We start from the raw sequence: 26,769 nt of genomic DNA, 5'->3' as shown, positions 1-26,769 counted from the left end.
TTAACTTTCAAATATGTGAACAGATACAGCTCCCAGTGATTCAAAAAGTTTATGATGAATATAGGAAAAATCACCAGGATTTTAAAAACTATCTAGTATTAAGGATTCATGGTGTCCACAATGTAAATCCACAGGGGTGTGTGTGTGTGTGTGTGTGTGTGTGTGTGTGTGTCTGTGTGTGTCTGTGTGTGTGCCTGTGTGTATCTGTTTGTGTGTGTGTATCTGAGTATATCTGTGTGTGTGTCTTATCTCTGTGTGTGTCTCTGTGTGTCCGTGTGTGTGTGTGTGTGTGTGCGTCTATATATATGTATGTCTGTGTGTGTGTCTGTCTGTCTGTCTGTCTGTCTGTCTGTCTGTCTGTGTGTTTCTGTGTGAAGCTGGAGCTGGGTCCGTGGCTCCATTGGTGAAAAACTTGCCATTCAAGCGTGAGGACTTGATTTGGGCCTGTCAGGACCAAGTAAAACTGAATTCAGTGCTGCTGAAATGAGATCGGACAGAGACTCAAGAATCCCCAGAAGCTTTCAGGCCATAGGAGGGAACAATAAGCAGCAGACAAGGGGGAAGGTGTCCTTAGGTGACACCAACAGGGTAGGGTGTGTTGTCGAGTGCAAGAATGTATGCATGCATGCACACACACATACATCACACACATGAAGATAGCTATATTATAGAACAGCTTGAATGTAGTTCTGCTCTTGAAATCTTTTTCTTTTTCTTTTCTTTTTTTTTTTTTTTTTTTTTTTTTTTTTTTTTTTTTTTTGCCATGTGGAAGAGGTTTTTTTGGGACGATGGAGACAAGAAGGGGACAAGAGAGGTAGAGGAGAGAAAGTGAGAAGAGAGAAATGCTCCTGAAATCTTAAATTCTTTGGTAGCATTGCAGGCTGTAATATTTAATACCTCTGAAAGCCAAATGTTTATTTCCCCTGACCTTATCTATATTTACATACAGTACCTGAACAGTCTCTGAAACTTCTATCGGGACATGACTGAGGGACAGGAAGTCTGCATTGTTAAACCTGAGAAGTTAAATAAGTGTTTGTAATCGTTGGGTGCTATAGTATTTCTTAAATAAAACTGAACTTTTTTTCCTTATCTGCTATTTAACATTAGAGAGAGAAATAAAACAATTTAGGACCATGTTACATTTTATATAATTAATATTTCTGTCATCCTTATGCTTTTAAGTAATATATCTTATTACAAAATAAGTTTTCACAATCCTGTTTGCTGATGTGTTCAGATTTTGTTTCACTTTCTGCACTTTTTCAAAAGGAAGCTTCAACTATTTGCCTTATGGTGTGACACAGCTTGTCACTGGCTTTTGTCATTAGTGCAGACATGTGACCGGCCTCTGCCTTGTGGTGGAGCACTTTGGTATCTATGGGAGTTTTCTTTTTATAGCTTTCTGTACAGAGAAGGGGGAAGTAGGGCCTGATTCACAATTGGCTTAATTGTTCTGTTCTTGATGCTGTATTCTTAAACAATGTTAATCCTTCCCACATAGGAACTCAATGCCAGCTTTGAAGAATGGCAGAAATTAATGAGAGCTCCAGATGCAGGTGCCATGGAGACAGTGATGGGGCTGATAACGCGCATGTTTAAACAGACTGCAATTGCCAAGGTACTCCTTGTTGGCCAATAGACATTTGTCTTCACAAAAAGTTTTCGATGTGTTTAAGTAGTCCAGTAGGTTACAATATACTACAACATGTCACTGCCTTTTTGAACTATTATGGAAAAGCCAAAGTGTGTTGCAAGCAGACCAAGTAGAAAAAGCTTTATGTGGTTTCACAGGTTCACCTTATTTAAGGGGTGTACAGCTTTCTTCATTAGCTTTTTGCATGGTTTCTCTTCACGATTCCTGAAAATAATCCTTTTAAAGGCTGAGACCGTCATCTTTTTTTGTATCCTGGAGTTTAAAGAATTAAATACACTCACAGTTACATAAAATCTAGGTAGTGTTGGGAGTTCTTGAATCTGCGTGATTGCGTTGCTGTTTTGACGAGTGTGGCGGTATTTGTAAATACTGAGTGTGTTCCTCTCAGTCCTGAGACTGTCCGGGATTTGTTTGTTTGTGGTGTGGTTTGTTTTGAGACAGGGTCTCAGTATGGAGCCTCCACTGGCCTGGAATCCTCATTCTATAGACCAGGCCTGTGTGGACCTCACAGAGATCCACTCCTTTCCGCCTCCAGAGTGCTAGGAGTAAAGGTGTGCAACACCATACTTGGTTTTTGTGGGGAGAACACATTTAAGATTTTTTTATGTGTTTTTATGTGTGTCTGTATGCATTCATATGAGGCATGTCGACGCATGTGCTCCAGAGGCCGTAAGACATTAGGTCCCTGGAAGTAGAGATAATGATGGGTACCCAGCATAGGCTCCAGGAATCAGATGCAGGTCCTCAGTTCTGATTATATATATGATTATGTATATATGATATATGTATATATGATATATATAATTAAGTGTAAGCTGTTAACTTATCACTTACATACCATGAAATTTAAATTTATGCGTTAAAAACAGTAGGGCCTTGAAAGATGGCTCAATGGCCGCCGATCCAGAGGCCTTCGGCTCAATTCCCAGCAGCTGCACTGTTGCTCACAACTCTCTGTAACTCCAGTTCCATAGGATCCTTCTCCGGCCTCTCTGGACACTACATGCATACAGTGCACAGACCTAGATGCTGGCAAAACACTCATGCACATAACATAAACATAAATCCTTACAAGTTTATAGGTCACTAAGGCTTATCAAATGTTTATACACTTGTGCACACTCGGGACCTCTAGAGACGATTTCTCTTACACCAGTCATTTTCTGTCCGTTCACCCCGAGCATGGCAGCTGCATATTAGACTTCAATCACTAAATTTTCTCACTTTCCAGAACAAAGCATGAAGTTTTGAGGTTCTATATATTTTTTTTTTTTCCGGAGCTGGGGACCGAACCCAGGGCCTTGCGCTTCCTAGGTAAGCGCTCTACCACTGAGCTAAATCCCCAGCCCCCGAGGTTCTATATTTTTATGTACACGCTGTTAATATAATTCAGTGTGTTACCTAAGTCCTTCTTTCCTTTCTGTCCCATCCTGTGTGACCTCCAGTGTGTAGAATGACAGCATTTAGTTTTATGCTTTCTTCACTGGTGAGTAGACTTTTAAGGTACTGCGGAGTTTATGACGCCCCTCAATAGTAAGACGTGCTGTTGCGAATAGAAGTAACGTGGTACTTCCTGTACCTGTTTATATACTTATTTTCCTCTGGTTTCATTAATAGGGGAGTACGTAGATGCCAGAGCGCATGTGTGCAAGTCAAAGAACAACTTCCAGGAGTCATTTCTCTCCTTCTGCCTTCTCTAAGTCAGGATCTCTTGTTTCTGGGACTGAACTGCCTACTCCAGACCAGCTGGGCCCAGCTTCCTGTTCCTTCTGTCTTCCCCTCCCATCCTGCCTTAGGAGTGCTGAGCTTACACATACGTGCCACCACATGCAGCCTCTTTATATGGATTCTAAGGATCAAACTCAAGTCTTCGAATTGGTATAACAAGCACTTTTACCCACTTAGCCATCTCTCCAGCCCTAGACATCATTTTTGTCTTTGAGGGCAGAAATAGGACTGTGATGTCAAAGAAACACATGCTTAACTTCCAAAACATTTTGCCAAACCATTTTAGAAAGTAGCTATGTTACTTTGCATTTCTGCTAACATAGCATGAGGGCTCCAGCCATCCTGTCCTGGTGGCTAACATAGCATGAGGGCTCCAGCCATCCTGTCCTGGTGGCTAGCACATGGCATTGTCATCTTTGATTTTTTTGTGGCTATGAAGTGCTTTTGTGTTGTGGTTTTTATCTGTTTGTCCCTAAGTAGAAGTTACATGGATATACTTTCATACTCATTTTGTTTATTTTCTCTTGTGAGGTTTCTATTTAAATTAGACCCCTACTAATAAGGATATAAGGATTATCCTTATTATAAGGTTATAGGGTATAAGAATTCCTTATTTTTAGGAAAGGCCCTCTACCTTACTACACACACACACACACACACACACACACACACACAACATGCCCCCAACTATATATCTTCTATTTTCATTCATTTGTTTTGTTTTTGTTTTGTGAGATAGCGTCTCTTACATAGTGCCAACTGTCTTAGAATTCTCTACACAGATGAGGCTGACCTTGAACTCAGATCTACCTCCCGCCTCCTGAGTGCTGGGATTAAAGGAGTGCTCCAGTATGCCCAGCTCCCACTTTTATTTTCTTTTAAAGAACAGAAAGGTATAATTATGGGGTTGGGGATTTAGCTCAGTGGTAGAGCGCTTGCCTAGGAAGCGCAAGGCCCTGGGTTCGGTCCCCAGCTCCGAAAAAAAAAAAAAAGAACCAAAAAAAAAAATGTATAATTATTAAATATTTCAATGTGCCCTTTTTATTCTCCTTTTCTTGATTTTTGATTCCTGAGAAACTTTTGTTGCTAATAAAGTTCACAAAGATATCACATATTTTTCTAATAATGTTATAGCTTTAGTGTGCATGCGTGGGTCTATGAATTAGAGTTAATTTTTTTTTTTTAAGATAGGATCTTACTATGTAGCACTAGTTGGCCAGAAGCTGGCCTTGAACTCACATAGCTCTGCCTGCCTCTTACTCCAAACTGCTGGGATTAAAGGCCTGTACAGCCGCGCACAGTTTAAGAGGTCATCCTTTACACAGCATGACATAAAGATAGGGATTCAGAGGTTTTGTTTGTTTAAGGGGTGTGTGTGTGTGCGCGTGCGTGTGTGTGCGCGTACGTGTGTGTGTGTTTGTGTGGGGGTGTGTGTGTTTGTGTAGGGGTGTGTGTGAGTGTTTGTGTAGGGGTGTGTGTGTGTGTGTGTGTGTGTGTGTGTGTGTGTGTGTTCGCGAGCGCACATGTGCGGCATGCACACCATAATAGGTTTCCATTTTCTCATAACTGCTCCACTGCATCGTCACAACCCTTCACTGTGCTAACAGCGCTCCATGTTCCGTCACGGTGCTCCATGTTCCGTCACGGTGCTCCATTGTCCCGCTAACAGTGCTCTGTTCTGCCATCATAATGTTGCCTCGTCCCATCACGTTGCTCCCTTGTGTTTACCCGTGCTTTTCTGTCAGGGTGGTCCAGTGCTCTATCATCGTCCACTGTGCCATCAGGGTTCCAATCCCGTCAGTTCTCGCATTATCCCATCCCAGTGCCTCTGTCTTATCAAGGTGCTCTGGTGGGTCATCCCAGCCCAATAGTTTCCATTGTCCTATCACAGCATTCCACTGCCCACTGTCTCTCACGGTGTTCACGGTCCTGTGAGAGTGCCGTCCCACTGCTCTAGCCTCCTACTAAGGTATTCTGTTGTTTCCTCGCAATGCTCCTCTGTCCCACAATTCTCCACTGTCAAATCACAGTGCCCCACAGCGCTCCATTGGATCACCGCGGTTTATCATCCCATCAAAGTACTCCATTATCTCATCACAACGCTCCATTGTCCTTCACAGTGCCACAGTGTTCTGTTATCCTCTCACAGCACTCCCCTGTCCCAGGACAGTGCTCCCCTGTCCCCTCTCAGGCTCTAGTTCACTGTCACAGCAGTTCCATTGCCCCACCGGAGTGCTCCAGTAATCCCTCGGTGTGTTTCACCCTGTGCCCACAGTGCTCTTCTGCATCAGTGTTCTGCTATCCTTACACAGTGCTCCATGACCTCATTACAGTGCCACATCACAGTGCTCTGCTGTCCCATCACAGTGCTCTCTTGCGTCATCACAGTTCTCCGTTTTCTCATCACAGCACTCCACTGTGTCATCACAGCGCTCTGTTCTATGACCCTGCCATTGCTTCATTGTTACGTTGCAGCACTCCATTGCGCCGTCATATATCTCCCTTATCCCATTCCTGTGGTCCTTTGTCCCATCACGGTGCTCCAGTGTCCTATCACGTTACTCTACTGTCTCACAACGATTCTCCATTGCTGTATTGCTCCCCTGTGCCCTCTCTGCCCTTACAATGCTTTATTCGTGGTGCCCTGTCGTGTCTTCACCGTGCTTCATTCTCCAATCCATTGGGCCATTTTAATATTGTATTCATAGTGTCTCATTGTGCTGTCACACTGCTCCATTGTTGACTCACAATAAGTGTGTGTGTGTGTGTGTGTGTGTGTGTGTGTGTGTGTGTGTACCATTCATTTTTAGAAACACCTTTTTTTTTTCTCATTGAATTTCTTTGGCACTTGTTCTAGTTTGATTCGTTTTTATTAAAAATCTGTTTCATGCAGTACATTTTGATTATGTCTCTAGTTGATCTTTGTTGCTGTGCTTAAAACAGTCTGACCAAAAGCAACCTGGAGAGAAAAGGGTTCATCTCAGGTCATAGTACCGCTTTGAAGAAAGTCCGAGCAGGAACTCACAGCAGGAGGAAGCTAGAGCAGAAGCCCTAGGGCAGGAGGAAGCTAGAGCAGAAGCCCTAGGGCAGGAGGAAGCTAGAGCAGAAGCCCTAGGGCAGGAGGAAGCTAGAGCAGAAGCCCTAGGGCAGGAGGAAGCTAGAGCAGAAGCCCTAGGGCAGGAGGAAGCTAGAGCAGAAGCCCTGGGGCAGGAGGAAGCTAGAGCAGAAGCCCTGGGGCAGTACTGATTGCTTTCTTTTTTGATAAAGTCTTGACACTTTTTCATCTTCTTTTATTTTACATGTATGACTGCCTGCCATGTATGTGTGTGTGTGTGCCACTTGTGTTCCTGGTACCTGAGGAGGTTGGGAAAGGATGTTGGGTCTCTTGGGAATTGAACTGGAATCCCCTGGATGACCAGTCAGTGCCCTTAACTGCTGAGACATCTCTCCAGCTCTCAGCTAGCTTTCTTATTCAGCTCAAGTCCACCGACCTAGGGATGTTGCCACCCACAGTGGCTAAGCCCTTACACAGCTATCATCAATCTCGACATGCCTAAAGACTGTTCTCACCTAGGCAGTTTCTCAATTGAGGTTCTCCCTTGGCAGGTGACTGTAGCTTATGTCAAACTGATAACTGCAAGTAACTAGGTCAAGATCTTTAAAAAAAAAAAATCAGTGTGTGTGTCTGTGTGTCTGTGTGTCTGTGTGTCTGTGTGTCTGTGTGTCTGTGTGTCTGTGTCTGAACCCTCTTTTGTTTCTCGACCTATAAATCTAACCTTAGGCTACAGGTAAATTAATTACTGTAGATTCTACCCTCTTGTCTACCTATGTGTTTGCCTTCCTTCCTCTCTCTCTTGCTTTTCCTTCCTTCCCTCCCTCCCTCCCTCACTCCCTCCTTCCTGTCTGTCCCTCTCTTTCCTTCCTTCTCTTCACTTCTGTTTTCTGTTGGTTGTTGGAGACAAACGTGTACAGTCTCACCCTTCTCCATCGTTCAGTGTGTGGTATAGTTCTGTGTTCTCCCTTAGTCCTCACTTGGTCAGTGATCACTGTACACAGTGCAGTGACAGCTAAACCATCACACTCCAGCCATAGCTACATTTGCTTGACAGATACCGTTTCTTGTTGTGGTTTGCCCTGGAGTTATCTGTATTTTGATGCTAATTCTACTGCCTCAAGGACGTCTGCCTAGTCAAGTACTCAGGACTCACATGACTTCACCAGAACCTTCTACCCATTGAATTTGTAAAATACAGGTGAGGGCAGGTACAGGATAGAAGGAGGCCTGTCATTGGATGAGAAGGAAGGATGGATGGGAGAAAAGTTTGAAGGAAGAGGAGAAGACTGGAACGGAGAGGAGGAAGAGACAGGAGGGAGAGGGAGAGAAGCCTTGGCAGGACAATATGGCAGGTGACATTAAGATTCCACACTGTACCTTTACAGGTTGTTATGAATGTTTTTAAAGGATGGATGTGTGTTGGGCTTTGTATGTTTAGGTGGGCAATTATATCTTATCAATTGGGCCAAAGGTTATTGTGTGTTCTTTCATGTGTAGATTTAAGTATAAGGGAGTGGGGGGCGGCTGGTCTGGGCCACCACACAGTTGGGATGTGTGTTTCTGGCATGGAAACCTGCCTTGGGAACTAGATAGGTAGAGAGATTGCTGCCAGGCTCAGAGAGAGGCCTTCAGCAGTGTGATATGGGATGGAGCAGAGCAGGTGAGACGCTTTGCTGACTGAGAATAAAGATATCCAGCAGACATCTTGGGGCACCCCAGTGCTGCATCTAGTGGGGTAAAAGACAACATTTTTTATTTATTATATTCTTACAACGACAGTTTCTCAGGGGTTAATAACCATCTTCTTTTCTCGTTTGGTTTGTTTGATTACTTATCTGTCTTTGTGCTTAATGCTAAGTATATACTACTGCTTTAAATAAGAGAAAGACCTCTTTCAGTGATTTTTTTTTCCCTGTTAAGAAAATGAGATTGTAAGTTGTCAGTGATGATCGTTGGTAGGAAGGTGACATCTAATTAATTAAGACCCTTGAAGGAAAAGAAAGGAGACTAAAATCAGCTGTTCCCAGATTGAGTTACATTCTTAAAAATAAGTGAAGCAAATACCCAATCCCTGGCCTCTCCTCCTACGGACTTTAGTCATCCTTCTGTCTCCACACCGGAGCCTCTATTTCAGCCACCAATGTGTTTTGGACTTTTTTCTATTCCTGGATCCAACCAGAAACCCGTAGTTCCTGCCATTACAAAGTGGGGGTGCTTGATACAATTCCCCCATATTATTGAATTCCAATAGAATCTATTATGACTCCGAATAATACAGTTTATTTACCATACAGGCTATGTGGGCTTTTTAGGATATAACTAGTTATAAGCTACCTCTTTTTTTCTGTGACAAAATGTGCTGCTGAGTTCCCCTGAAGCAGTTTGAAAATTAAATTGAAGATTGTAGATTGGTTATTACAGTCTATGCATTAGTGTTGAGGCTTCCTTTTAAAAAACAAAACAAAAAAAGTGTGTTTCCTGGTTAATAACATGAAGTCCCTAATATGCCGTGTGCTGCCGGAGAGGTGTGGTGAAAATGACCAAGTCTACTACTTACAGAATTTGCAGCCTTTTTGAGAGACCAGTGAAATAAATATTCACCTACAGAAGGCTTTGCTTACTGCTTCAAACCCAGATGCTAGGGAAGAACCCAGGAGAAGGTTACTGAAAAGTTGTCTTAAAGAATGTGTGAGTAGATGCAGCCAATCAAACAGAGAAGCTGGTAGGGGACAGCTCCAGCACATGAGGCAGTTTGTGCAAACTCACGAAGATTGCCGAGAGCTGGTGTAACCAAGCAGCCAAAATTGGGCCAGCAGCCTTTACCACCGAGCTGTCCGGCCCCAACAAGAGGCATAGATTTTTGTTATTGTTTTTGCTTTGTTTTTAATATATCTATTTTATTTTACTCTATAATACCTACTATGAATGCAGTTGATAAAGATGCAGACTCCTCAGAATCAGAGTCAGCATAATACACTCTGGGGGGGGCGGGGGGTGGCAGATAGTCAGGGCCGGAGAAGCGGCTCAGGGGTTAAGTAAGCGTATTTCCCTTTGCCAAGGACCAGAGTTCGATTGAAGCATTCACATCAGGTGACCTCCAACCACCTGTAATTCCAGCTCCAGAGAACCCAGTATTTCCTTGTGGTCATCTGCACCAGAATGTATATATATACCTAACTTTTAAAACAAATCTTTTTTTTCTTTCTTTCTTTTTTTCAGAGCTGGGGACCGCACCCAGGGCCTTGCGCTTGCTAGGCAAGTGCTCTACCGCTGAGCTAAATCCCCAACCCCTTTAAAACAAATCTTTTAAAAGATGTAATTGTTTCATGTGTGGGAGTTTTGCATGAATGAATGTCTCTGCACTCTGTTCCTAAGGAGGTCAGAAGAGGGTGCCAGATCCTCTGGACTGAGTACAGATGGTTGTAAGCCACCATGTGGATGCTGGAACCCCAACCTGAGTCCTTCCTCTGCAAGAGCACCAAGTGCTTTTTATCCAGCCCTCAAATAAACCTTTTTAAAAACAAGATAGATGTAGTATATTTGGTTCAGCATATTACCACATGGTCTTGTTTTTAGAGAAAAACATTTCAAGAGTTTTGTTTTTTTAATGAAGGTTATTAAAACCAACCTATAATTTAAATTTTCTTGTCACTTTGGGGACGATAGCATTTTTCAGTGCCTTATTTGCTCAAGGGAAATTTTTTTAAACATGTTCCCTTTGGGCACAAAGTGCGTTTCCTATTTAATTGCTTCAGCGGCTTAATCCCACGTAAAAATGCAGTAAGAGGTAATAAGGCCATTACAGTGTTTCCTGCCGCCCAGGGCCTGGGTGGAGCTGCAGAGGGCTTATCCGTCTCCGTGATCTGCGGTTTGGGGAAGTCTGGCTCTGAACCAGGAACAGCCTGCCTCCTGTTCATTAGTAAGAAGCAGTCAGCAGTAAGAAATAAAGTGCAGATAAAATGCTAATATCATCTTAGAGGAAACATAGTACTGAAAGGAGTCCCGGAGGCTTAAAACCTGCAGTTAGGACCAGGTTTTCTCTGTGGTTAAAGTGCTTGCCATGTGGACCTGAGGACTGGCGTTTGGACCCCAGAACTGTTTGTTGTAAAGCTAGCAGATCTGTGAGCTTCCTGTGTGCCTGCACTCCCTTCGTTAAGAGTTATGGCTGTTCCCGCAGAAACCACGATGACACTTGCTGAACTTTAGTACTGAGCAGTATGGGCAAATACCCTGCTGTCATAGGAAAGGAATTGCTCTCCGTTCCAACTACGAGGGCAAATGGGGATTTGCGTAGGTTGAAGAGTGCGTGGACAGTTGCTTAAAGAGAGACGATGGGCTAGTGGAGTCTCACTGTTTTTAGTATTATGTTTATGAGTGTGGGTATTCATTTGTATGAGAGCTGGTGTGGAGGCGCCACGTGTACCGGTCAGAGGACAACCTCAGGTGTCAGCCCTTGTCTTCTGCCATGGTTGAGATAAGGTTACAGGTGCTAGCCAGCCCGTGAGCGTCCAGGGCTTCTGTCTCCATCTCCTTTCTCACTGAAGGAGCTCTGGGATTGCAGGTGAGTCTAGGGACCTGAACTCAGGGCTTGTGTAGTAAATGCTTTCTTTACTCATGGAGCCATCTTCTGCTCCAGTCCCCTGACCTGAAGGGATTCTTGCCTTTAGGCTTGCAAAGAACTTACACATCCCATCTAGAAGGAGGAACACCTTGTCAGATCACAGAGGTGATATTTCTCCCGTGTGAAGGACCCTGGTAAATGGAGGTAGTCGGACTCTTCTGGGAACGAGTGGCAGATCTGACAAGGGCAGAAGACCGCAGAAGGCCAAGGTCAGGAAGCCTTAGCTGAGAGCTGGAAAGCTGACTAAAGCCTGGCCTTGCTCTTCCAAGTCTGACATGATGCTTCTCTGTCCTTTTGCCTTTTTCCTGTTACAATTTGATTTAACGCTGACAACTTTAAATAACTTTGATCAGGTCCTCAATGCAGTATAGGTTTTTTTTTACAGTTTTTATTTCAGAAAGTTTGATATATACCTCTCTAAAAATATTAGAAAGTCGAGGCCTGAGATACGACTCAGAGTGGCTTGCAGCTGTTGCAGAAGATCCAAGTTCAATTCCCAGCATTACATTGGGCATCTCACAGCCACCTATAATTCCCTCCTGGCCTCTGCAAGCACCTGCACATATGTGACGTGCACACACACATACACATACACACACACACACACACACACACACACACACACACACACACACTCTTAATGAAAAACATTACCATTACCATACCAGTGTGATGGCACACACCGTTAATCCCAGCACTCAGGGCAGAACTATTATTATGAGCTCCATATCCGGTATGCTCCTTAGCAAGACCCCTTCTCAAACCAACAATTAAAAATAAGCTTTAAATAAGCTATTGTGCATGGCCTCCACTAAGTTTACCTGACAAACACATTATTCATCTCAATAAAATATAACAGTTGTGAACCCATGAATTTTCTGCTACTAGCACAAAATCTGAGCCAGCATCATCAAGGTCACAGTCCTTATCGGGACCTGCCACCGCACACCCCTGTTCATGCAGCAAGCAAGAGTGTGCTCAGATCATTTAAAATATGACACTGCAGGGATGTTGATGTTTCCTTAAAATGAAAGACAGCAAAAGTGCATGCAGAATACATTTCAAATGTGCACCTGGGGCCTTGGAGAGGTGGCTTATTCATTAGCAACCTGCTTTTCCAGGAGACCCGTCCACTGGCAACTCTGTCTACAGAGGCCCCGACACTCTGGCTTCTGTGGGTACCCACACTCATGTGCAGAGACATAACACATAATTCAAAATAACATAAATCTTTTAAGAGTAAAATAAAATGCAAACACTAACTTCAGAACTGACCAGAATTCTTCTAGCACGTTATTTTACACTCCAAATGCATTTGCTCCTAGAAATCAGCCTCTCAAACGGTGTTTAAGTTGCTGTGCTAATTCTAGTCAACAGAAACCCATTGTTTTTTTTTATATTTCATAGAAATTAACCTTTTTATCTCTTTTAAGACTATTTTTTTTGAGGCAGGGTCTCACTATGTCATCTTGGTTGACCTGGAACTCTGTGTAAACTAAGTTGTCTTCAAACTCACAGCGATCCACCTGTCTCTGCCTCCTTCATGCTGTGTCTAAAATCATGTACTACCACACTCTGTATAAGACAACATTTCAAAAGGCATCTCTACGAAGCCATTGGATATCTTAAGCATGTGTGTGTACATACATACACACATCTTTGCCTTATGACCTATGTATGCCATCAACTCAAAGACTCCATCTAGTCATTTATTCAGAAATTTCGTATATGCATATATCAATCCTATCCATCCCCACTCCTCCTCATTAAAACTCCCTGGCCTCTCCAAGAACATCTCCCTCTCTACTTCATGCCCCCTCCTTTTTTTAGCTGTAACGCACTGCGTCCAGTTAGCGCTGCTCATAGGTTTGGAACTACCCACTAGGGCATGGCCAACCTACTAGTAGCCACACTCTCCCAGAAAAGTGGCTCTCCCTCTCCCAAAGGCCATGAGCTGCCAGCAGATCCTTAACCTCGGTATGAGGCCTCAGGTGTCTCGCCCTCATCCACGCCGTAGCTGTAACTCGCTGACACAGGTAACCACAGCTGCTGTGAATTCCTATGTGCCAGAGCCATGCCATGTCTGCAGCACAGCATTTTCATAGCACTTCCCCACCCATGGCCTCTCTTTATTCTTTCTGCCCACCGTCTCCGAGATACTCCCTGAGCCTCAGGCTCAGGTGGGAATGGGAAGGCTGGACATGTATGTGCCATCTATGGCCGAACACTTACTGGCAGTTACTCTCAGAATTTTGGCCATTTGCTCTTACGGGTATACATGTGTGTGGTGTATGCATCTGTGTGCGCATGTATGTGAAGGTGTTCATGCCCCCGTGCATGGGTTCAGAGGCTAATGAAAGAAATTGAGTTATTTTTCTCTATTTTGTTTTTGTCATATTCCTTTGAGACGGTCTCTCACCAAACTGGAAACTCCCTAAAAATGATGTTCCAGGCATGCACAACACAGCCTTGCCCAGCTTTGAGCTGGTACTGGGGATATGGGTTTGGTTCCTCATAACTGTGTAGCAGTAGCTCTTACACTAAACCGTCTCCCCAGTCCCTAGTCATAAGCCTTTTTAAAGCAGTGGTTTGAGGGGTAGTGGGAGCGAGCTCCGGCTTTCTCTCAGAAGCTCTGGTCCTGATGCAGTGTCGCTGATAACAGGAGGGTGGGAAGTGCTCACTAGGTAAGAATGCACATGAGCCTGGGTTACAGCCATTGTCCAATTCTAAGCCTAGATTCGGGCTGTAATGAACGTACTTTACGCATTCCAACTTGACATGTACTTACCGAAAAGCTTGTCCCTGTAAATACAGCTCTTTAGGCAAGCATGCACTTTATTAAAGTGCTCTAGTTGCCATGACAACATATCTGGAAATTGTAGCAGCTTGTTTTGAGAGCTTCATTGCCACTTTCTGAGGCCCCGGCATCCAAGGCTAAAGTTCTTGCCAGCCTCCAGGCTCTCTGTTGCATTGTTCAGAAAATTTAGACATGCAGAATGCAGTCTATAGAATAATGCTTGAGACGCTGCAGTTAATGCATATAAATTTTAGATGGGTATTTTTTAATTTTTAGTGTTAAATATCACTAAAGCTATGTTAACGAGTGAAAACAGTCACTCTGAAAAACAACTCCTAATTTATTCCCCAGTTGCGGGATCCTTTCAGTGCTTATAAAAGCTGAGTATTGTTGTTTGCTTTCTTTTAATTCGTTTAGATCTCAACACTGTGCTTTTATAGCACTTTAGCTTGCATTACAGCTCGCATTGTCCCTGCAGCTCGCTCTATGGGTTTGTCAATAAACAGGATAAAATTTCACCTCTCTGTCCCCCTCCACAGATCATAACTATCTCGTTCCAATTCGTCCATCCTAGTGACATAACTTGACTAAATGTTTAAATTATGTTAACTTTGGCCTGAGCAGTGTTTACTACATTCGTTATAAAGCCCATGTTTAAAACACCTGCAGGTGAACCATGGGACATACTGTTGTTTATTTTTTATGCCATGTGATGTGTTAATATAATATGGAATGTTTAAATCAGGGTAAACATGCAGTTTGTCTTTCTTTATGGTGAAAACATTTAAACGTCTTTCTCCTGGCTCTGGCTCTGGAATACGCACTACAGGGACCACAGCCTCTGGCTGTGGCGAAGCCCACCAGAATGTCTTGCTGTGTTTCATTACATCTTTGTTCTTGTTCCTCAAGTTTTCTTTCCTCTGTAACTCATCTCATTTTCTTCAGAGTCATTAACTTCACAAATCATCATTCGCCTTTTTCTCCTCTCCTCCTTTCCCTTCTGCTTCCCATCCTCTCCTTGTCTCCTTCTCCTTCCTCTCCTCTTTTCTCCTTTCCCTCCCCTCCTTCCCTTTTCTTTCCTCTTCCTTCCCTTCTTCCTCTTCCCTCCTTTTTCCTCCCTTTTCCTCCTTCTTCCTCCTCCCCTCTTTTTCCTCTTAACTTCATTCCCTCCCTCTACCCTTCTCCCTTCCTCCCTTCCTTCCTTCCTTCCTCCCTCCCTCCCTCCCTTCCTTCCTTCTAAATATCAAACCTAGAAGTTATACAGTAGGCAAGTATGTGCTTTATCATTGAACTTTTTTTTTTAATTTTTTTTTTCAGAGCTGGGGACCGAACCCAGGGCCTTGCACTTGCTAGGCAAGCACTCTACCACTGAGCTAAATCCCCAACCCCATCATTGAACTTTATACACGGTCCTTCAGTGCCTATTAATAAAACTTTTCATTTAAGCATCATGATTTTAAGCATTATGCCCCACTCCCTGATTCCATTGTGCGGTTCTTCTATAATAGGATACTTGAGACAGGAACATTTGTAAACAATGAAAGGTTATTTAGCTCACAATTCAGGAGGCTGGACAGTCCAGTATCAAGGTGCCAGCATCTGATGAAGGCCCTTATGCTACTTTATCCCACAGCAGAAGGCAAAGAGCAAAAGAGTAGAGAGACTACAAGATGGCGTGCAGTCTCAGCCTTCTCATAAACACATCACCGATTCAGGAGTGTAGAAGCCCCATCACCTAACGCCTGTCTTTAGGCCCTGCACTCGCCCCTGCTGTACTGGGGATCGCATGCCTGGTATGTCTTCTTTATGCTTACACCGTACTGCTCGCTCCCAGTCCAGGATTCCACTTTCAAACCAGCTCTGCTCTACCCCGTCTGAACAGTGTGTCTCCAGTTTGCTGCCAGGATGCGGGGAGTCTGCGTGTGTGACTTGGAACTTGTAGCCAGAATGAGGCACAGGCTTGGGGATAACTCCACTTGCGCCTTTTCTTAGCTCGTCCCTGTTCTAGCTCCCCTCACCCTATCCTCCTGGGCCTTGTACATGACTGCAACGGAAACCGGATGTTCCTGTGCATTCCATATTGCGAGCTTGGGAGCTCTCAGAACGGAGACTCAGTTCTCAGGCATCGTGTGCTTCTTAGCTTCCGTGGAGGTTGTGTCCTTTGCTGGTCTTAGATTAAGAGGGAATAAGGGTTCAGTGAGTTCAGCCCACCATCTTTATCCAAAATTTCTGAGTAACCAAACTTTTGTTGATATTAAAACATTATTTTTATGTATGTATATGTGTGTGCACGCATTCAGGTGCCTGTGGGGACCATAAGAGGGCATCGGATTCCCTGGAATTGCGGGCAGTTGTGAGCCACACGATGTATGTGCTGGAAACCGAACTTGAGATCTCTAGAAGAGCAGCAGGCATTCTTGGACCATTTTTCCCGCCCCCACCCCCTTTTATTTATCTTTTTATTCCTGAGCCCAGGCTAACCTGGGACTAACTGTGTGGTCCAGGCCAGTCTTAAACTTGTAATCTTCCTGTCTCAGTCTCCAGGAACTGCAGGCATACACCAGCCAGTGAGTGATATGTAGTAACAACTAAGAGAAAGTGTATGTATATTTTAAAAAGCATCTTGAAGAGGAAAACCTAGCAGCTTATACGTCCATCATCTAGGAAGTCAGGGCAGGAACCTGCAGGCAGGAGCTAATGCAGAGGCCATGGAGGGGTGCTGCTTACTGCCTTGCTCCTCATGGCTTGCTCAGCCTGCTTCCTTATAGCACCCAGGGCACCAGCCCAGTGATGGCCCCACCCACAACAAGCTAGGCCCCCTTCCATCAATCACTAGTCAATAAATGCCCTATAGACTACAGGCCTATGTTATGAGGACATTTTCTCAGTTGAGAGTCTCTCTTCCCAAATAACTCTAGCTTGTATCAGGTTGACATAAAACTAGCCTCACACTTCTCCGCCCTAGAGACAAGTAACTTCCCATTTCACCTGGCCTTCGACTTCTTTGCCTGCCTTTCCCTATGCCTGCCTCACTAGCTCAATTCAAGGAGAAGGTGAACCAAGATTCTTCAGCCTTAAACATCAGACCTAATCTTCTTTAAAGTCTTTAATTTTCTCCCTTTTCTCCTTAATCCCTTTGCATTTGCATGAATTTTTTTTTTTTTTTTTTGGTTCTTTTTTTCGGAGCTGGGGACCGAACCCAGGGCCTTGCGCTTCCTAGGTAAGCTCTCTACCACTGAGCTAAATCCCCAGCCCCTGCATGAAATTATTTTAAGAACCATCTTCTAAACAATAGTACATTCTCCTCTCACCCGCACCTCATTTCTCTCTCTCCCTTAGCCCTCCCGTGTTATTTCAATCTGAGGTACCCCGAACCCCCTCCCTGTGCTACAGGTTTTCTTGCTAACCTCGGGCTTTGAGGAGTTGATCAGATCAGATCGACATTGATCTCATCAATGGCTGAACTGGCTCATAGATTTGTGACTTAGTGGGAAGTGACGTAGAGTAGGTGGTTAGAGCCCACCTGAAAGAGGTGGCTCACAGGAGTGTGTCCCGGAAGGGTGTACACAGGAGTGCGTTCTGAAAGGGTGTATCCGATCCATGGTACCTTCACTCCTGCTGCATAGCTGCTGTAAGATGAGCAGTGTCCTCCCCCCACAGCTGCCTGCGTGATGTTCTACCTCCCCAGTGCTCAGAACTGGCCAGCTCTTGACAGGAAACTTGCCACCAGAGTAAAATCTCCATGTTTTAAATTGATTCCTCTCGGTATCTTGTTACAGCAATAAAAGACAGTGGACACACATACTCAGGTAGCATTTCCACACGTCTCTCTTACATGTGCGGGTTCCACTCTAGTAGACTCCCGAGAGAAAAACCAGCCAAAGCCCACAGACGTGCGTGTCTAAAGATACTTGCTGGTGGCGGGAGCTTTTTTTTCCTTTATTAAAAGTGGCATGATGGTTTAATAAAAACTTGGATGTTAATAAAATTTGATTTTTATTGTTTAGGCAGGTGCAGTGAAGGACTATATTAAGATGTTGCTTCAGAATGACTCACTTAAATTTCTGGTCTTTGCTCACCATTTAAGTATGCTCCAAGCTTGCACAGAAGCAGTCATCGAAAGCAAGGTATGTGATAACGTTTCTATAAAATAACTTTTAGAATGCATATTTTCACTGCACTGAATATCACTTTTAGTCTCATGATTTATGTGGATATTTCTAACCTTCTTTGGATGACGTTTTTAAAGTACATGATTATATCAACAATTTCTTGATTATTTTCTTACAAATTTCAGTAATATAGTATTACCACGACATACCGTTTTCTTTTTTATAACAATCTTAAATTTTCCTCTGTTCAATTTATCTGAGTTAATTGAGGTTATTCTGTCTTGACAGCCATAATGGGAGTTCCTTCCTGCCCCTGGAGATAGCACCGGAGCGTAGCAAAACCCCAACACAACCTAGTGTGGCTAAGAGAAAAGAACAGTCCAGTGGAAGTCACTGCCCCACATTATCAACCTTAAACTCACAGACCATACCCTCCGAGGGAAATTGTCAGGAAGAGTGAGCACAGACACATTCAAGTGCATGACCACATGGCTGGCCAGTTCAGGTAACTAGGCCATGGTCGGTGATCCTCCCTGAATCCTCTGAGATCCACCTCAGTTTCCAGGATTCACATCAGTGATGGCGTCTCCCATTGTCCATTTCAAAGTTTTACCTGCCATCTGTCCTGTGAGTGCTTGGGGCTTGCACAGGTGTTCAGAGGCAGCCATGTAAAATTTCTGGCAAGCAGTGTGACCTTCTACATGGGAGCGATGCAGCCAGAACAGGTCGTTTCAGAGTCAGGATGAGATATTAACTGGTGTGTTCCTACGTTCTGGTGTTGTCCTTCAGAGAGGGATTCATGACTTAGCAGAGTGTGATGCTATAATGTGAAAGGGTCTTTGTCCTAGATTTTCATGCTCTGAGAAAGACTTCAGTAACCTTACAACTAATTTTTAAATCATTGACAAGAAAAAGAGATTCATACTACCTTCCTATTCTGAATGTATTTTGTGTTAAAATTCCTGGATTCTGATCCAGGCACAGTGGTCCACTTGTTTTCCTCTCAGCCATTCCAGTGGAGGGTTGAAATCTCACTCAGCTTCAGAGTTAAAAATACAGATATTCACCGAGGGAGGAGAATTTTGCCCCACCTCTCCCTACTCTAACCATGTGTTTTGTTTAGAATTTATAATCTGTAAAGGTACAGAGTCATTGGTCAGGTGATGTGTGCTTTGTGAAGAAAGTAAGTTTTGGGCTAGAGAGCAGACTCTGTGAGTCAAATGCTTGCTGTGCAAGATTAAGAACTGAGGTATGGCAGTGCCAGGACTTCTGTCGTGAGATGGGAAGCAGAGACAGGAGGATCCTTGAATGCTCATAGGCTACGAGCTCTAGGCTTCCTGTGGCACAGCAGAAAGACTAGAGACCCTGCCTCAAACAAGGTGAAGGCAAGGACACCGCCCCTTCAGGCTGCTCTCTGTAGTCCACTTCCACACTGCGGCAAACACTGACCTGCACTCGCACATATGAACAGGCACATAGGTTCAAGAAAGAAAACGAAATATTTAATGATACTTGGATAATCTTCTTTTAAAGTAAATGTTCATATTTCCCTTAACTTTCTGGTGGTTTCTTTTTCATAGAGCCTATACTTACTTGAATGAGATGAGTTGGAATTTAGGGCTTAACTTATTTTTATGAGGCTGAGTTAGTTCTTTTTAGCTATTTTCTAACACATGACTCTTTTCACAGCTTAAATTGTTCTTGAAGACAGCGTCTGTTCAGTTTAACACTTAATGATTCTCCGTTTTGTAAAGGTGTGTGTGGGTGTCTCCTTTCCTCACTTCAGTGGATACAATCGTCTTATGCTTCTTTCAAGTTTGATAATGTGGAAAGAAGACGTCCTGAGTGGCAGATTTAGAACATTTACTTCCCGGTTAATACTCGGTTATATTTCATAAATACATGCACCACTCTCTGTACGTCCGATACCAGAGCCAAGTCATCTCCCTTTTCTCGCTCATCTGGCTTTGGTTTTACCCTGCAGTAACTGATCCCGTGACCCTAAAGTTACTCTTATCGACTGCCTACAGGTTATGAATTGACTTGTTAGAATGTTACTGAAGAAACATTTGCTTAATTAAAAAGTATTTATAGGACTCCTGTTGCATAAAAGCAATTGTTTCTGGCATTGGTGGTTGTCCAAGTTACTTTTCAATAGAAGTGTGAAGATACCATGACCAAGGCAACTTATGCAAAAAAAAAAAAAAAATTATTGGGCTTGTGGTGCCAGAGGGTGATGGGTCTGTGACCATCATAGCATGGAGCATGGCGGCAGGCAGGCATGGTGCTAGAGCAATTGCCAAGAAGTTACATGTCAAGGCAAACACCATGAGGCAAAGAGAGAGCTAACTGGGAATGCCATGGGCTTAGGAAACCTCCAAACCCACCCCCAGCGACACATCACTTCCTACATGGCCACACCCCAAGCCTTAAACGGTTCCACCAGCCAGGGACCAAGCAGTCAGATATGTGAGTCTGTGCAGACCATTCTTATTCAAACACCACAGTGGTATTAAGGTATATTACATATATATCCTATCTTGACGTAGGTTAAAAAAGTCAAAAACTGGGGTGGGCAAGAGAGTTGAGCAGGTAAAGGATCTTGTCACCGTCCCTGTTAACTTGAGTTCAGTCTCTGAAACCCACTTGGTGGCAGGAGAGAAACAACTGATAGTTGTCCTCTAACGTCCACATATACACCATGGCACTTATGCATGTACACGCATGTGTATGCACACCCATTCAATAATAAAAGTTTTTATTAAGAAGTTGTTATATGTTATTAAGAGTCTTCCTGTATAACATTTGCTGATATACCATTCTACCCAGCTTGCATCTTTATATGACTATAAAAACGAGGTATAGAATAGATAAAGTAAGGCTGCATAGGGCCCGTCTAACTTCGCTGTGTCCCTTGTTGATGCTAGGCTCGCTACATCAGGATAGATGGAAGTGTTCCGTCCTCAGAAAGAATCCATCTGGTCAATCAGTTTCAGAAGGACCCCGATACTCGTGTGGCTATCCTGAGCATTCAGGCTGCTGGCCAGGTAAGAGACTCGAGTCTCTGTTAGATAAGAAAGTGTCATGATGTAACAAAAGGTCCCTTAACTCTTTGTTTTATAAAATTGTCATTTTATATCTTGATGTCTATTATACTACGTATTCTTTCTGCTTAAGGATGCTCGAAAATACAATAGAGGGCAGCCTGTTGTTTTTACTCTTTGAAAATTTCATGTATGTATGGAGCCCACTCCTCACCCACTCTCTTTGGCGTCCCTCACACTTCTCCCTCCCAACTTTGCTTCCTTTTTTTCTTTTTTTAAATAACCCATTGAGTCTAATCGGTGCTGCCCATGTGCACATGAGTGGAGTCAGCCACCGGGAATGGGCCATCCTACCAGTGGCCACCCTAACGGAAGAAGAGTAAGTAACTCCAGTGTCCTCTGACCTCTGTACACACACCCACACCATTGATTAATGTAGTTTTCTCATGCAGATTCTTTCAGATCTCGCAGTAAGAGTTGCACAGATTCCTTAGGACCACATCTTTTCAGGCAGTATGGTTTGGTTTGTGTGCTTGCTTGCTTGATTCTTGAAATAAGGTCTCATTTTGTTATGTCTCTGGCAGACCTGGAACTTACTCTGTAGGCCAGGCTGGCCTTGGGCTCACAGAGATCTGCCTGTCTCTTCCTTTCAGATTGCTAGAATTAAAGGTGTGCCCCACCACATCTGGCTTCTTCCAGAATTTTGCTTTTTATTTCTCTGTGACCTCCCTGGCTGCCTTGGAGCTCAGTTAGTAAACCAGGCTGGCAGACCCACCCCCTCTGCCTCCTAAACACCGAGGTTAAAGGTTTGCACCACCACACCTGCCCTCCAAGCAAGGAGCTAGGAGGGCAGCTCACATTCCCCCCTCAAATGACCAAGACAGTTTATAAAGTATAAGAGTGTGTGTGTGTGTGTGTGTGTGTGTGTGTGTGTGTGTGTGTGTGTGTGTGTAGGGGCATTTAATTTGGGACTTACAGTTCCAGAGGGTTAGAACCCAAGACCATGATGGCAAGGAGCAAGCAAGCAGGCACGGTACAGTAGCAGCAGCTGGAAGCTTACATCTTGACCCACAACCACCAGACAGAGATCGTAAGTGGGAACCGCATGGCTTTCTCAAGCGCCAGTGACACACGTCCTTCAATAAGGCCACACCTCCTATGCCGTTCTGCCAAGTAGGGACCAGGTGTTCAAATATAAGCTATGAGGTCCATTCTACATCAAACTGTCACGGCCAGGTTGCCACCAACAGTCGGGTGTCATGTTAAAAAGGTCTGAGAAGGGTAGATGTTTTATAAATTAGGGCAGTTGTAGTCAAACTATGTAAAAAAGGACCCTTTTGGGCTTCAGCCTCATTCTAAAATATTTAGATGTGAATGTCTAAGCCAGGCCATTTAACATTGAGGCAGGGGGATGATTGCACTGGAGCATACGTCCATGTATGTATCAAGATCAGTTTTTACCCAGCCAGTTGAGGCCTAGAAAATGCTGTATGTAGAGAATCTATGAGGATGGAATAGCTTAGGGACCCACTAGCAGTTGTCTCTTCACCTCCTTAATGTTGGATTAAAGGTTCTAAAATCTGACCTATGTATTGGTTAGAGTGTTCCAGCCATAGACAATACTACCAAGAACCTAAAACTAGAAATGGAGTAAATGTTTCTGTCAAGAGACAGGATAAGTAAGATGAAACCAGACAGGAAAGCTTAAAACATGATTAAAAGTAAATGACATCTTGAAATTAAGACTTTCAGGACACTCTTATTTTATTCAAGGTTGTGTTCCTGAAGCTCTTACATAAATCAACACTTGTGTATGTGAAGACTGGTCCTCATTAGGACAAAGGAAACATCTTCTATTATAGATTGACCATTCCTTAGAATGATAGTGATCTTGAGCATGGTCATATATACACATGCATGCCTATGTGTATGTTTGTGCACGTACATGCATGTGGAGGCCAAATGTAAGTCTCAGAGGTCGAGAATTGTAACTCAGGAATCATCTACCTGTTTGTTTGTTTGTTTGTTTGTTTGTTCATTTGTTTGGAGGGTTTTGAGAGAGTCTCTATGTAGCTCTCTCTGTCCTGGAACTCACTATGTAGACCAGGCTGGCCTTGTACTCACAGACTTCTGCCTGCCTCTGCTCCCTGAGTGCTGGGATTAAAGGTGTGTACCAACATGGTAAGGTCTCTTACTGAGACCTAAGGCTCATCAGTTAGCTAGACTGTCTGGCAGTGGGTCCCAGGAATCTGCCCATCTCCACCTCCTAAGTGCTAGGATTGTAAGTGCACTCCACCACACTCAGCTTTTTCTGTGGGTTCAGAGAGAAGAACTCAGGTCCTCACATTTGCACGGCAGCACTTTCCTGACTGATCTGTCTTCCTGGCCCTGGTCGTATGCTTTTTACAAGGTTAGCAGTATCCCTCTGATAATATGACTTATTTTTTCAGTATTACTTCTAATATGGCTCTGGAGTCCTAAACCCAAGTTTAATATTGTGTTTAGTTCTACCCTAGTTTTTATTGCTTCTAGCCTGATTTGTGAAGTGGCTAGTTTTCAAGGAATTTGTTGCCCTTCTTAATGAATGATCATATGATTTTGTTATAACACAAACTACTTTAAGTTAAAGTAAAACTGATAGCGTAACACTCTCAAAAGTGCCCTCCTCACAGAAGCTGCAGTGCCTGTGAACACCATGGATTAAACTACATTTCTAAAGCAAGGCGGACTTTTCCTCCACTGCTCACACCAGTGACTTTTTGTGCCCACAGTTATGCGTACTTCAAAAGCTCACCCAGCCCACAGTCCTAGAGGGGATGCATCTTGACACACTCTCATCTGAGCAGCTTGCTGTATTTCACATATTAGTTGTAAAACAAGGCTTCTCTGCCCCAGTATTTCACGGTCACACAAAAGCCAGGCGTGCAGAGAATGCAGCAGATGCATGGCAGACAGACGAGAGACACTAGACTTCAGTGGCTTGGAGTAATAGCCTGGGAGGTTGAATGGGAAGACACTGCCTCTCTCACCTTCCAGCAAGTGGTTTGAATTAAATGAAGAACGTGTCACTGCCTGATGCCTGGTTGCCACGGATACCAAGTTTGACAAATTATATTCTCTTCTATAATGTTAGGTTTTCCAGCATTAAAGCGAGTAACTCTTCATCAGAGGATAAAGTGGTTTTGTTTGTATATACAGTACCCATCAACCTGCCTGTTGAAATGTCTTTCTGATATGGTTTCCTATAGTTCACTTGAGTATCTTGAAATAAGCAATTTTCATTTGTTGGTCATGAGTTAAATCTTTCTAATTTGTCTTAAGATGAATGACTTACTTAAAAAAAATTTTTTTTTTACTGTACTAGTTTCATCTCTGTTGCTGTGATAAAAACGCTTTTTATCCCAGCAACAGATTTACAGGAGCGATTTAGAAAAAGAAAGGATTTATTTAAGAAAGGATTTATTTCAGCTTACAAGTTACAATCCCATCATTGTGGAAAGTCAGTCCAGAAACTCAAGCAGGACGTGAAGCAGAAACACTATTCACTGCCCGGTCACCCATGCTCAGCTAGCTTTCATTCAGAGCCCAGAACCACCTGCCTAGGGAATGAAGCTGCCCACGGTAGGCTGAGCGCTCTTGTATCAATCAACAATCAAGATGATCCCCCACAGACCAGGCCCGCCTGAGCCAGTTGTCCACTCCCTTCTCAGATGACTCTAAGCTATCAAGTTGACAGTTAAAGCCGACTAGAACACTTATCTTCTCTCCGTCTAACGTGTCCAGGAGGGATTTCTCACGTGGGAGTCTCATGCTAAGTGTGCATGTCTCACACTCAGCTCATTTGTGTCTCATTCACTTTGTTTTGCTTAGGGTTTAACGTTTACCGCCGCGAGTCACGTTGTCTTTGCTGAGTTGTTCTGGGACCCTGGACATATCAAACAGGCTGAAGACCGTGCTCACCGAATTGGGCAGTGCAGTTCTGTGAATATTCACTACCTGATTGCAAACGGAACTCTGGACAGCCTAATGTGGGCGATGCTGAATCGAAAGGTAGTGCTTGAGTTTTAACCCCATCTTTATTATAGCCTATGTGTGCACTCATCAATTAGGAGGCTGAGTTTTGATGAGGGCAAGCAAAGGACACCTAAGTACGCCACAATAACATAGAGGAGATTAAGATCATAGGGCACTTAGTACTTCACTTCCTGCCATCCCCTGCCATTCCAAGGCACCAGTTTCCAAGCATTTTTCCCCAAGCCCTTTTTCTTTTCTTTTTTTTAATGAAGATTTATTTATAACTTCATGTGTGCGTGTCCACTCGGGGGTTTGTACAGTGAGTGTAGGTGTCCATGAAGGCCAGACAAAGGCATTAGGTCCCAGGAGCTGGAGTTACAGGGACAGTGGGTCCACGGAACCAACCTTGGGTCTTCTGCAAGAGCTAACTCCCAAACCATCTCTAGCTACCATGGAAGCCCTTTTTCTGTTCCTTTTGTATTCTTCCTACTTTCCTCATGTGCTGACTGAACTCTGCCTCGCACGAGGCTCATACACGCTTCCCAAGGGTTTTCACAGCCACTCCCACTGCTTCTGAAGCAAGACCAAGATCACTGGAACCTAACTTTGGAAGCACCGAACCTTTTCCAGAAAGATTCTTGCATGTTCAGCAACGTTAACACAGCCTGTACCCTCTCGTCAGAGGTCTCTTTTTTCCCAGCACTGAAGGATGCTTATAGACAAGGCCTGACCAAGAGCAGGATTCCTTAGTCATTGGGGATGCTATAACTAATACTATGCCACGATGGTGCATGTAAATGGAATCGAGTTCCTCCCGGTTCTAGAGGATGCGAAGTGACATCGGGGAGCCAGCAGGACTTCTTGTTGGATCCTCATGCTCTCCTTTTGTAAGGGCAGTGATCTCATTCGTGAGGTATTGTGCTGGCTAGCTTTGTGTCATCTTGACACAAGCTAGTAATCAGAGAGGAGGGAGTCACGATTGCAAAAGTGCTTCCATAAGACCTGCTGTAGGCAGGCCTGTAGGGCATTTTCTTATTTTGTTATTGACGTGGGAAGGCCCAGCCTATGGTGAGTGGTACCATTTCTAGGGTGGTGGTCCTGGGTTCTATAAGAAAGCAGGCTGAGCAAGCTATGATTAGCAAGCCAATAAGCAGCATCCCTCCATGGCCTCTGCATCAGCTCCTGCCTCTAGGTTCTGCCCTGTTTGAGTTCCTGTCCTGGCTTCCTTTGATAATGGAATAATCCTTTCCTCCCAAAGTCGCGTTAGTCGTGACTGTACCATAACTAATAGTCTCCTCCTGACATTGTCACATCCGTTGTTAGAGTTTCCGTATATGGATTTTGGAGAGTCATACATTTTTAGTCTGTTAACTTTTATTCCATCTTGTCCTAGTTTCATTTCTGTTGCCCTGATTTTTTTTTTTTTTTAAGAAAAAGACAACTTAAGGGAGAAAGGGCTTATTCAGCTCATAAATAACTCAAGGTTACAGTCAGTCACTGAGGGGAAAGCAAGGCAGGAGCATGAAATGGCAGTCCAGTCATACCCACAGTCAAGGACAGAGAGAAATGAACGCACACTTACTGTTGAGCTCCAGTTTTTTCACTTTTATCACATTCAGAGCCCAGCCATGAATAGTGCCACCCAATCAGAATACAAGCCTCACACACATGCCCACGGCAACCTGATCGGAGCAGTCCCCCCACCCAGGTAATTCTAAGTTGTGTCAAGTTGTAAAGCCAA

At 43.9% G+C, this 26,769-nt stretch overlaps 1 protein-coding gene and 1 non-coding gene across 6 annotated transcripts in view; one reads left to right on the top strand and one right to left on the bottom strand.

The window, feature by feature from the left end:
* Positions 1–26,769, top strand: part of Zranb3 (zinc finger RANBP2-type containing 3) — a 155,189-nt gene that overhangs the window by 92,988 nt on the left and 35,432 nt on the right. For 4 of the 5 annotated variants that reach the window (XM_006249701.5, XM_063272740.1, XM_039091286.2 and 1 more), the window contains exons 8-11: positions 1,505–1,621; positions 17,866–17,985; positions 20,898–21,017; positions 24,885–25,064. In XM_006249701.5, coding sequence (XP_006249763.1) covers positions 1,505–1,621; positions 17,866–17,985; positions 20,898–21,017; positions 24,885–25,064 — 537 coding nt within the window. Of the gene's footprint in view, positions 1–1,504; positions 1,622–17,865; positions 17,986–19,659; positions 19,725–20,897; positions 21,018–24,884; positions 25,065–26,769 lie in introns of those variants that run through there. The other variant, XM_008769510.4, reaches the window with a different exon arrangement.
* Positions 3,554–3,620, bottom strand: Mir3473 (microRNA 3473). The gene has a single exon (NR_106676.1). It is a non-coding gene; the product is annotated as a microRNA 3473 (primary transcript).

Source organism: Rattus norvegicus, chromosome 13 (assembly GCF_036323735.1).
Source record: "Rattus norvegicus strain BN/NHsdMcwi chromosome 13, GRCr8, whole genome shotgun sequence".
NCBI classification, from domain to species: Eukaryota; Metazoa; Chordata; class Mammalia; order Rodentia; family Muridae; genus Rattus; species Rattus norvegicus.
This window is presented reverse-complemented; position numbering and strand designations above follow the sequence as displayed.